At 40.5% G+C, this 12922-nt stretch overlaps 1 protein-coding gene across 1 annotated transcript in view; it reads left to right on the top strand.

Annotated features, from left to right (window-relative positions):
* Window positions 1-1069: 1069 nt before the first annotated feature.
* The window catches only part of LOC147015039 (integrin alpha-11-like), a 181195-nt gene continuing 169342 nt past the window's right edge, over window positions 1070-12922 (top strand). The window contains exons 1-2 of the mRNA XM_085849388.1: window positions 1070-1312; window positions 8696-8819. Coding sequence (XP_085705514.1) covers window positions 1273-1312; window positions 8696-8819 — 164 coding nt within the window. The 5' untranslated portion in view covers window positions 1070-1272. The remainder of the gene's footprint in view (window positions 1313-8695; window positions 8820-12922) is intronic.

The raw sequence follows: 12922 nt of genomic DNA, 5'->3' as shown, positions 1-12922 counted from the left end.
ATTCCATTGGACCAGTGGTTGTCGAGAAATGGTGGTCGCAGACAGACAGACACACAGAGATTGCTGGAATTATTGATAGACTCCTATCTGCCCGTAAAAAAAAACCAATTCATAAATAAATATTCAAACCGCGAGCAAGAAATAACAACCACACAGGCCGTTTCTTCGCTCTCGTGTGCCCGTATGTGCGTGGCCCGGAAGTTCGCATATCACAGTTATGATTATTCGCAATATAGTTTTAATGCCCAAATATTCAATTAGCGCCAACATATTTTGCCTTTTCCAATGTCATCGCAAGGAAAAACAAAAAGAGAAGAGAAGAGAAAAAAAATTTACTTCCTGGTTCGGAGCATACCAGCACTCTGATGTTACCGAAATTTATACACCGTCTAATATGAAAACGATCATAACTTGCGGCATTGTGTTTATCTATAAATGTGCATAAGAAATCGAGATATTATTAGAATACATGAAGTCATCATTATCCAGAAGCCCGTACATTGTAACCCGTAATGGGGAACGCGGCTGAGCTTCGCTTCCCCATCGGCCACGCCCACGCAACAACGTGTCTTGTCATTGGTTTGGTAAATAAATGGCCATAACTTGGGAACCACTTGTCTGATTAATATCAAACCTTGAAAAGGCACATCCTCAGGGCCCCAGCAATATATCTGGCAAGTTTCAATTAGATCGGACCAGTGGTTGTCGAGAAACAGTGGTCACAGACACACAGACACACACACACACACACACACACACACACACACACACACACACACACACACACACACACACACACACACACACACACACACACACACACACACACACACACACACACACACACACACACTGCTGGAATTATAGATGGATGTGAAGTTGCGGTAACATCGGTTAGAAATCGAAAGGGTGTCAGCTGTTCTTCAACTTTGGTCCGCATTGGGCTAAATGGCGATGCGTACGATGAAGGGACGCGGCGTGTGAAACATTCGGTTGTCATTTGCGTACGTGATATGTAGATGGTCTGTGAGAAGCAAAAGGAGCGCGAGGTTTTTTGTGTGGGCGGAGTTTAACGGGGGAAGGGCGGGGCCATTGAACGGAGCCAGGCAAACACGCTCAGCGCGCGCTTCTCACAGCCGCTCTCGCCTTGTGAATTTTCTCCTCACTTCATCAGCTCCCGCTGCGGGTTTCCCGCTCAAATCGAGTCGTGCGCAGTTCGGGATTCTGCGTCGCCTTCCTCCCGTCGTCCGAATCGTCACAAGCTCCACACGGATGACCATGGCCGTGCTCGGACGGATTATTTTACTTCACGGTGAGGTGCACTCCCCCTCGATCCAGGGTGCAGGATTACTTTTTGTGTTTTTTTTTATTATTATTATTATTTATTTATTTATTTATTCTCCTCACGAAGGCAAAACATTTGATGCTCTCTCACCGAGTCCCGTTGGGTGCCGATCGAACAAAGGCGGGATTGTGCTGATCAGGGTTCGAGGCACAGTGCGTGAGGTTCGTGCGGCTCCTTGATTAACCTCACCGATGGCGTGTCCGTGTCCGTGTCCGTGTCCGTGTCCGTGTCCGTGTCCGTGTGGCCACAATTGGTGGGAGTTTACCTGAAACATCGGGCGATGGAGTTCGCAGAATAAGAACAAAACAAACCAACTTTACCACAATGTCAAATGGAAAAAGCTTTCTGTGTTGTTGTTGTGGCTTTTTTCGCGGTTAACAATATTCCACGCGCCAAGTAAATTGCAAAATAACTGCTTGTAATTGGGAAGATCCTCATTCAAGACCAAAGACGCCACAAACGAGTGTAACCGTCCGGCAAACGAGGCTCAGGTCTAACTTTTTTCACCACCGAGTGGTTGTGGTCTTCATCTGCAACTCCTGATTCAATCACGTGATTTCCTTTGACCAGCAAGTGTTTGGGGTCTTCATCTCGAACTGATTCAATCATGTGATTTCCTTTGACCACTGAGTGGTTGTGGTCTTCATCTCGAACTCCTGATTCAACCATGTGATTTCCTTTGACCACCGAGTGGTTGTGGTCTTCATCTCGAACTCATGATTCAATCATGTGATTTCCTTTGACCACCGAGTGGTTGTGGTCTTCATCTCCAACTCATGATTCAATCATGTGATTTCCTTTGACCACCGAGTGGTTGTGGTCTTCATCTCCAACTTATGATTCAACCATGTGATTTCCTTTGACCACCGAGTGGTTGTGGTCTTCATCTCCAACTTATGATTCAACCATGTGATTTCCTTTGACCACCGAGTGGTTGTGGTCTTCATCTCCAACTTATGATTCAACCATGTGATTTCTTTTGACCACTGAGTGGTTGTGGTCTTCATCTCGAACTCCTGATTCAATCATGTGATTTCCTTTGACCACTGAGTGGTTGTGGTCTTCATCTCGAACTCCTGATTCAATCGTGTGATTTCCTTTGACCACTGAGTGGTTGTGGTCTTCATCTCGAACTCATGATTCAATCATGTTATTTCCTTTGACCACCGAGTGGTTGTGGTCTTCATCTCGAACTCACGATTCAATCATGTGATTTCCTTTGACCACCGAGTGGTCGTGGTTGTGGTCTTCATCTCGAACTCATGATTCAATCATGTGATTTCCTTTTACCACCGTGTGGTCGTGGTCTTCATCTCGAACTCCTGATTCAATCGTGTGATTTCCTTTGACCACTGAGTGGTCGTGGTCTTCATCTCGAACTCATGATTCAATCATGTGATTTCCTTTGACCACCGAGTGGTTGTGGTCTTCATCTCCAACTTATGATTCAACCATGTGATTTCCTTTGACCACCGAGTGGTCGTGGTCTTCATCTCGAACTCCTGATTCAACCATGTGATTTCCTTTGACCACCAAGTGGTTGGGGTCTTCATCTCAAACTCATGATCCAATAATGTGATTTCCTTTGACCACCGAGTGGTTGTGGTCTTCATCTCCAACTCCTGATTCAATCATGTGATTTCCTTTGACCACCGAGTGGTTGTGCTCTTCATCTCGATCTCCTGATTCAACCATGTGATTTCCTTTGACCACCCAGTGGTCGTGGTCTTCATCTCGAACTCCTGATTCAATTGTGTGATTTCCTTTGACCACCCAGTGGTCGTGGTCTTCATCTCGAACTCCTGATTCAATCGTGTGATTTCCTTTGACCACCATAGATGTAATACATAGATGGCCCCTTGTAATGCTTATTGTCACCGAAGATGGACGGAGGTTATGTTTTCACTCTTGTTTGTCTGTCTGTCTTATTTTGCAATTTATTATTACCGTATTTTGATTATATTGATCGCCTTTGTTTGTGTGTTTGTTTGTCTGTCCGCTCGCTTCCAGCCCAAACCGCTCAACCGACCGTTCTGAAATTTTCAAAGAGTAATGGCACCGACCCTGCAACGGTTCCGCATTGAAGTTTCATAAAATTTGGTTGACCAAAATGGTCTACATAGGCCAATCGGCCAATATGAGCCAAATTTTCTAAAATCCTCAAATTTCATCTGATTGACTTGAAATTTGAAGACCATTTACATATCAGGTTATTGAATTCAACCACTTATTAATTTTGAGGTCAACATAGGCCATAAGATCAACCCAAGTAGGCCAAATTTTTAAATCGTTTCTAAAATCAACAATTTTTATTCGATTGACTTGAAATTTGAAGACCATTTGCATATGACATCGCTGAACTCGACCACCTATTAATTTTGAGATCAACTTGGACCAAAAGGTCAATCTGGCCAAATTTCTAAAATCCTCAATTTTCATCTGATTGACTTGAAATTTGAAGAGCATTTACATATCAGGTCACTGAATTCAACCATCTATTAATTTTGTGGTAAATGTACAACAGAAGGTCAACAGAGGCCAAAAGGTCAACGTAGGCCAACTCTCTAAAATCCTCAGTTTTCATCCGATTGACTTGAAATTTGAAGAGCATTTTCATGTCAGGTTGCTGAATTCAACCATCTATTAATTTTGTGGTAAACATAGGCCAAAGGCCAATTTGGGGCCAAATTTTCTCGATCCTCAATTTTCATCTGATTGAGTTGAAATTTGAACAGGATTTACATATCAAGTCACTGAATTCAACGACCTATTATTTTTGTGGTTATCATAGGCAAAAAGGCCAACATAGACCAAAAGGTCAACATCGGCCATATTTCTAAAATCCTCAATTTTAATCCAATTAACTTGAAATTTGAAGAGCATTTGCATATCAGGTCATTGAATTCAACCACCCATTAATTTTGAGGTAAACATAGGTCAAAATAGGCCAAAAGGCCAATTTGGGACAAATTTTCTAAAATCCTCAATTTTCATCCGATTGACTTGAAATTTGAAGAGGATTCATATTTCGGGTCATTGAATTCAACCAGCCAATTATTTTGGACGTCCACTTCAGCCAAAAGGTCAGCATAGGCCGAATTTCTAAAATTGACAATTTTCATCCGATTCACTTAAAATTTTAAGAGGGGTTGCAGACTTGGTCATTGAATTCAAACACCAATTATTTTGAGGTCAAATTAGTTTTATGGATTTTGCATGTATGCTCTGCACGATGTCTTCCTCTTGTTTGTTTTTTTGTCTGCTTGTGTACAAGACATCTCAAAAAGTTGTGGATGGATCCGGATGAAATTTTGTGGACAGCTTCGGTGTTAGATTTTGGTGGAGATCCGGATCCGGCTACTAGAATTTTTAAAGCGATTCTTCATTATTGAGAGATTGGGTCAAAAACGATACATAGCATGATATCTCACAAAGTTTTGGACGAAACTTGGTGGACTTGTTGGGTTTGTGACACTGAAGAAGTGATTCAATTTTGTTGAAGATCCGGATCTGACAATTTTTTAAGTGATTATCGCCATTGAAAGATAGGGTAAACCGATATATAACACAATATCTCAAAAAGTTGTGGGCGGATTCGGCTGAAACATGGTGGACATGTTGGGAGTGTGACCACGATGAATTGATTCAATTTTGATGAAGATCCAAATCCGGATTGGACAATGAGAATTTATAAAGTGATTCTTCATCATTGAGATGGGGCCAAAATCGATTATATAGCACGATATCTCAAAAACGTATTGGGCCAGATAAGTTCTCAGGGATCAGGCATTACTGGGCGGAGGTTTGCGCTCTACCAAGTGCCCTTCTGGCTCCCCACTATTTTGTGCTTCCCTCCCGCCCCTCTTGTTTCCTGCCTTGTTATATATTTCCGTGTATTATCTTTTGCATGAGCCTTGACTTGGGAAAAAAAAATGCTGAAAATATTGCGTTCTTATCAGAGAAGCTTGATAATATGCACTATGATTCATTAGATCAAGGTAAGCTTGATGAATTCACAAATCACTTTTGTGATATTTATCTGAAACATACAAAGCTGCTCAGTCTGAGTAAGGATAAATTCACTTCAAATACATGAACTAGTAAGCCATACAAGCCCTGTAGAGCTGTGACTTTTGGTGGTAAGAAGCCATGGTTTGACCAAGATTGTCATGCAAAAAGTCTCAATTTCTGAAAATAGAAAATAACCCCCCTGCCCCCCCCCCAAAAAAACTTTCACAGCTGAATTTGAAATTGAGAACTACAAGAAGCACTCACTGGACGGATGCATGCAGGGATGCACGCCAAGCCCAAGCACCTTTTTATATATTAGATGGGAGACAACAAAAACTTTATCTCTGCTAAATCTGACACCTTTTACAAAGACCTGAATAAAAATTTGAGAGAAATGAAGCAAAATAATCCAAAATCTTTTTGGGAAGTGCTGAATAGAGCATGCTCATTTAAAGTTAATATTGGCAAGATTTCTTTGGATAATTTTGTTGAACATTTAAAGAAACTCGGTCAGAAGTCGAATGATTGTGGGTACGCAAATGATGAAAATTTTAATCCAATGATCATTGATCATTCTGTGAATGAATCGATTAATGGGACTTTTTGCTGAAGAGCTTTTGTCTTTAATACCCAAACTCAAAAACATCAGGTTTTGTGGTATTGAGAGCATTATTAACGAATTTTTCAAAAATTGCTCAGTTTGTAATTCAACTCACAGTGAGGTTATTTAATTTGTTATTGAACTCAAGATTAGTTCTAAGTGACTGGTCCATTGGTATAATAATACCATTGTATAAATGTAAAGGAAAATCCTTAAGCCCAAATCCTCAGTCACAATGGAATGAACGGATCCAATGCTGAAGCCCGCCTCGTCTGCAAGTTCTCTGATCGTGATTCGACGATCCTGCATCAGCAGGGTCCTCACTTGGTCAATGACTATCTCATTTCGGGATGTTGAGGGCCTACCAGAATGTGCTTCACTTTCCACTGATGTGCGACCATCTTTGAAGCGGTTGTACTACTCTTTTATCTGTGTGGTGCCCATTGCTTCGTTCCCGAAGGCCTGTTGAATCTTGTGGATCGTTTCCACTTGGGAATCGCCAAGCTTTACACAAAATTTGATGCAGTAGCGTTGTTCAAGTTTTTCCATCATTTTGTCAAAAACGAAAATCCGACGGCGCTCACTTACACTTCCTCACTCATCGGCGGTCTGTCGGCGACTGACAGCTTCTGCAGGCGGGAAAAGATTCACGCATACGGATTAGGATCCGAAATTTGCCAAATTTTATGTTCGGTAATGACAAAATTGAAGTTATGAGTGATTATGTATTATCTACACTGTACTTTTAACTACAGTGGTTCTTTTAACAAGGCCATGTCAAAAATAAATATTTCAAGTAAAAAGAGCAGTTTTCATTTTTACAGAAAGCATGCATATTGAATCTTCCTCTTGATGTTCAATGTGAGCTTTTGGAATGAATGGTGATGCTCATTTTACTATGGCTGTGAGATTTGGGGTTGTTTCAAGACCACCCATATTGAAATTTTACATCATAAATTCCTTAAATATTACACCTCAATATCCATCTGTCCACACTGTGGACAGATGTGCAGAGGGACCACACTGTGCAGAGCGTTGCTGCTGCCTAAGCAGTCTCCTTGGCTATTGGCCACAATCCTGGATGGGTCGCCACTCCGCCACAGGAGAGCAGCAAGCTGGTACTCATTTTGCCGACCTCAGCTGGTACTGAGGAGACCAGCAAGCTGGTACTCATTTTGCCGACTTGAAAGATACTTTTCAAAAGTTATGTCCGTTATTCGAGGCTAATGCTACTGGTGATGAATTTCACCATCTTCTTGTCTGTCCAGCGTTCAATGAAGCTTGTAAGAAGTGTTTGAAGCGTCATTATTGGGAAAAATCGCTCGGTGCATAAAATGAATGAGTTATTAAATGTAGGTCAGCTTGTTAATGTGGTGAGGTTTATCGGTAGCGTATTACCAATATTCTAATAACTTTGTTAATTTCTTTGCTGTCATTGAGAAATTTTGTATGCTGAGTCGTGCTTAAAATTTTTTTTTATCTGGTCGTCTGTTTCCAGACGTCACTCATTTTGTAGACACTTGTATTCGTATGTTTTTATTTTTATCTTGCCAAAACGAAGTTTTTGCAAGATATGTTAAGTCAGCTTGTATGTTTTTTATTTATTTATTTATTTATTTTGTTTGTTTGTTTGTCTGTAATCACGTATAAAAAAATTCTGCAGAGCACAGTTATCATTGGAAATTTTTGTAACTTCGCATATCAGAGGCCTATAGAGGTCCCTTTTCAGTGCACAAAATTTTGAAGGTCAAGGTCAAAGGTCAAGGTCACTTTGTCGCAAATCAGGGGAGTTGATGAAACCCTTAATTTTTGAGTAATTTTGATCGGATCATCTTCAAACTTCATGGGAATATAGCTCATGGTCTGGCACTCAGCTGATTAATTTTTGGTGGCGATTGGCCTTGACCTTCATATGTTTTTTTTTGTTTGTTTTTTTTTTTTGTTTGTTTTTGGTCTATAATCACATCTAAATCACTCTATAGAGCACAGTTATCATTGGAAATTTTTGTAACTTCGTATATCAGAGGCCTATAGAGGTCCCTTTCAGAGCATAAAATTTTGAAGGTCAAGGTCAAAGGTCACTGTCGCAAATCAGGGGAGTCGACGAAACCCTTATTTTTTGAGTAATTTTGATCGGATCGTCTTCAAACTTCATGGGAATATAGCTTATGGTCTGGCGCTCAGCTGATTAATTTTTGGTGGCGATTGGCCTTGACCTTCAAGGTTAGCGCCTCAGGTCAAACATATTTGACCCCAAGGTCAAATTTTCAAGTTTGAGGAACCATATCAGGTAGTACCTCAAATTGAACAGCTCGATGAGTGCTTTCTAGATATGTCAAGCTTGAGACATTATGACATCATTTGGTGACGTTATGAGGCAAAAGCATATTTTTCATGGTTACTCTGTGGAACGATTCTCATCGGAATCTCTCGTAGGCAAATATTCCTCAAGGAGTCGCTCCTGGTGGATAGCAGCTTTGTTCACCTCAGTGTGACCTTAAATAAGTCACACGTGGTCACCTTTTGGCAAGATACGGGTTACCCTGCGGGTGACATTGGTTTATTATTTTATTACTTGTGTCCTGAAAGGGGTTGAAGAGTCAATAAAATTATATTCTATTCTACACACTTATTTGTATTGATGCTGATTTTGTATAAATTTAAAATGCCTTGGAAAAATCTTTCAACTGCAAATCATATTTTTGTAATGGTGTGCATATGTGTTTTGTACTTGGCAGGCTGGCTAAATTGCATATGGTCTTTCAATCTGGACACCAGGCGAGCACGAATCTTCGAAGGAAGCCGACAGTCCCAGTTTGGTTACACAGTGCGGCAGCATATTGATCCTAGTGGGCAGAAATGGTGAGATGAATGGTGTTCACGGGCAAAGTATTGGGACGGGGTTGGGGCGGGGGGTGAAGTTTGAGAAGTTGGAAAAACTGTTGAACACAATTAATGTGAATGATAATTTACTGTGGTAGATGACTTATTTAATTTTTGTTCAGTATTCCTCCCTCCCTCCCCAACTCGGTGAAATTATCATCTTTGCTTATTTAGAGTAGAAAACGGGTCTCAATCATGAAGGCTCGTGCCATGTAGAACCATTGATGGAATCAACAGAACATTGATGAAAGTATGTTAACCACCATGGGAAGCAAGAGAAGTTGACATTTCAGAAGTTATCCTTTCATCAGGTCAAAAGGGTGGAGAAGGAATAGGACAAACGCTGAAGCAAAAGTGTGTGTTTCAGATATAGCCAGTATCACTGTGAATAGTGGGTGGGAAATGATATTGACACCTCATGAAATGGAGGATCAGGATTCAGGAGTTAAAAATTCAAGGGGAGTCAGGCGGGGAGAAAAAGAGGAGTAATTAGGAAACAAACAAACAAACAAAGACGTCGTGTGGAGCACGATACTTGTGAAATCGATAAAACAAATTCGACCTCAAAAATTATTGGTCGTTGAATTCAATTACCAAATATGCAACTCTTCAAATTTAAAGTCGATATAATAAAAAAATTGAGGATTTTAGAAATCTCACCTTGGTTTTATTTCATTTTTTTTATTTTGTACACATTGTCGAGGCTCATATAAGAGCTTACACACAGAACATATAACAAAGGGAGCAGGAGAGGGAAGCACAAAACAGCATGGAAGAGGCATTAGGAGATCTGTGGATGGGAAATGGATGCGGTGTGTACACAGGGTATACAATATGGACATTACAGGGACTTTCAGGAAGAAAAGCAGGGAATTTGAAGGAGGTGGGTCTGGGATGAATTCACAGGGGTAGAAAAAATCGAGGATTTGGTTGAGGGACGATAATGTGATGGTGGTGAACAGCTGTTTTGAAGACATGGAGGAAAGAGTGGGATTAAAGAGTGTGTGAGAGTTTGTTCCGGACATGGGGTGGAAAAAAAAAAGGAATGGTGTAGTGAAGGTAAGCAGTCAGTCTTGATTTTGGTTGTTTCACCAGAAAGGGGTTGTTCATCTTTGGCCTATGCTAACCTCTTGTCTATGACCGTTTTTACAGCCATTTTTCCTGCTATGCAAGGTTGGGCTTTTTGTTGAGGCAATGTTTTATGGCCGGATGCCCTTCCTGACGCCAACCCTGGTCGCCTCTTACGACACACAGGGATATGGTACACCTATTCTAACCGGGGCATACACCAGGACCACTACACTGGTACTCACTTCGCCGACCTCGGAAGGATGACAGGCTGAGTCAACCCCCTGGTGTTAATTCAGCAGCCAACGGGACTTGAACTCAGGACCCTGGGATCCCAAGCCGCCACCCTAACCACGAAGCCAACACCAGGCTTTCTTGGTCTGTCTTGACCTCAACAATAATAGGTGGTTGAATTCAGTGACCTGATATGCAAATCTTGTTCAAATTTCTAGTCAATTGGATGAAAATTGAGGATTTTAGAAATTTGACAAAGATGTTGACCTTTTGAGCTAAAACAATTGGCTTCTTGCTGATGACAAACTCTCCCACTTCGTGAAGTTTCGTGAAGAGTGGTTTAAAATTGTGACCTATAGGCGATAAACAGACAGACAGAACAAGCTAGTAGGCAACGAGGGATTTGCTAGGATCGAAGCGCTGGATACGATGCTTTTCATTCTGACCGATCCACCAACGAAGATTCATTGCCAAGACGAATTGGTTCACATACAATTGTTCCTCTGCCTGGCAAGATTTTTCCTATTGCGTATTTTGCCAACTGGCACTCCTCATAAAAAATGACGGTAAATAGACACCCGATTTTTGAAGGACTACTATTTGAAAAAGAAAACCTCAATCAAAAATCGGCTCAAGTAAAATTTTCTAAATATCTCGAAGTGTTTAATTCCGAAGTCTCGTTTCTCTACATTCAAAACTGAAGGATAAGTATTGAAAATACTGTACGTGGTTTTTCGGCCGCTGCACAGCAACGGTTGGTTGCTGGGCAATGAAATTCAAATGCGCACATTCCCAGTATATATTCCACATGTTGGCAAAGTTTCATCGAAATCGGTTTGCTGGTTTGTGCTTTGGAGCCTCGCGTTGCAGACACACACATATATATATATATATATATATATATATATATATATATATATATATATATATATATATATATATATATATATATATATATATATATATATATATATATATATATATACATGGAAAACCCGACAATAAGTGATATATAGCAAATCCAATAATGCACGCAACCAACCAATAAACTTGAAAAACCTTTGATTTTCTCAAGTAATAAAAGGGAGGGAAGAGAAAAGGAGACATTAAATAATTGGACTAAAACAACAAAATCGAGGGATGGAAATATCAAACCCAAAAGCACTTATTAAAGTCACAAACCACTTTGACTGCACCTTCATGAATGTTGCATCTGCAGAATCACATGCACTCTGCAACATTTGTATTGGTGGGATCGGGTGAAGACTCGGCAATCGCTTGCTTGACACTTGCTCGATGTATGAATTAACACTACAGATCTTTCCAAACCAGTTGCTCGATGCATCAATCTTCCTGGACATTTGTCCAATCACATAGCATTCTCGGGTGTTTTCTCCATTTCAGCACCAAGGACAGTCAAGAATATAAAGAACAAAACCTAATCTTCAGGATTAAGGTGCTTGCTCCCCATTTGATTAATGAGCACTCATCATTTACTGAGACCTTTCATCTTTTACAACTTCTCAATCTTTTTCCCACTATTTTTTTCCCCCTTTTTGTTTTATCTATTTTATCTCTCCTCCTTTTCCCCTTTTCATTCCTCTTCCCTTTTACTCTTGTATCTACTATCTCCTTTTTCATATCCCCTTTCAGCAACACAGCCATGCTGCCATCAATTATGCAACCAGCTGCCACAGGTGGCATACAAAATGAATGAATGATACCTTTTAAACCTCCCCTTTTATGGTTGTTTTCATTTATTTATTTATTGTCTCTCTTCTCCACCCTGTCCCAATCTTCGTTTCTCTATTATTCCCCTTTTGTCTCAGTTCCCTTTAATTTTAACTCCTGAATTCCGACCTGCCATTCCGTGAATTGCAAAATTAATCCTTCCTATCCAAAGTGCACTCTGATCCTTGACATAATATAACTCTGATACACATGCCTCTGACTAACTCTCACCCCTAAATCAACCGTCGCCACTATCCTGTGTCTCTCTTTGGTGCTCGGTTGTGAGCATACTAGGATCACTGTTTTATTGATTCAATCTACTGTTTATTTAGACCCTGATTTCTGCATGCTTTGTTAAAATATGGGTAGCATGCACAATATTGAAAGGAGAGTAGAGCATACATGTGAGAAGTTAGTTTGTGCCTTGCCACTACCTATATTATTGTACTTGTCTGTGTTATTATGTTTATAACAAACAGGTACAGTCCTATGAGGCCCCACGAGGAGTGATGTAAGCGACATTTTTTAATGATATGATGATGATAGGCTTGGATGATAGGGTAAGGGTTAAAATAGTGCAATATGTCATTAACTCCAAAATGGCCGATGTGTCCCTTGCATCACTCCTCCTGCGGCCCCTCATATAGGTAGATAAATGATTTTGTTTGTAACAAACAGGAACAGTAATAGAGGTAGATAAATTATTTTGTTCGTAACAGACCGGTACAGTAATATCGGTCAGTAGATGATTTTGTTTGTAACAGGTGCAGTAATATAAATGATTTTGTTTATAACAGATACAGTAATATCGCAAAATAAATGATTTTGTTTGAAACAAACAGGTACAGTAATATAGGAAGATAAATTATTTTGATTATAGCCTGGTGTGTTGGCGCAGTGGTTAGGGCAGCGGCTTGGGATCCAAAAGGTCCTGAGTTCAAGCCCCGTTGGGCCACTGAATTAATACACCAGGGGGTTGACTCAGCCTGTCATCCTTCCGAGGTCGGCGAAATGAGTACCAGTATACTGGGCCGGTGTATACCCCGGTT

Source organism: Eptatretus burgeri, chromosome 12, assembly GCF_056783735.1.
Source record: "Eptatretus burgeri isolate ZD-2024b chromosome 12, Ebu_testis_v1, whole genome shotgun sequence".
Taxonomy (NCBI): domain Eukaryota; kingdom Metazoa; phylum Chordata; class Myxini; order Myxiniformes; family Myxinidae; genus Eptatretus; species Eptatretus burgeri.
This window is presented reverse-complemented; position numbering and strand designations above follow the sequence as displayed.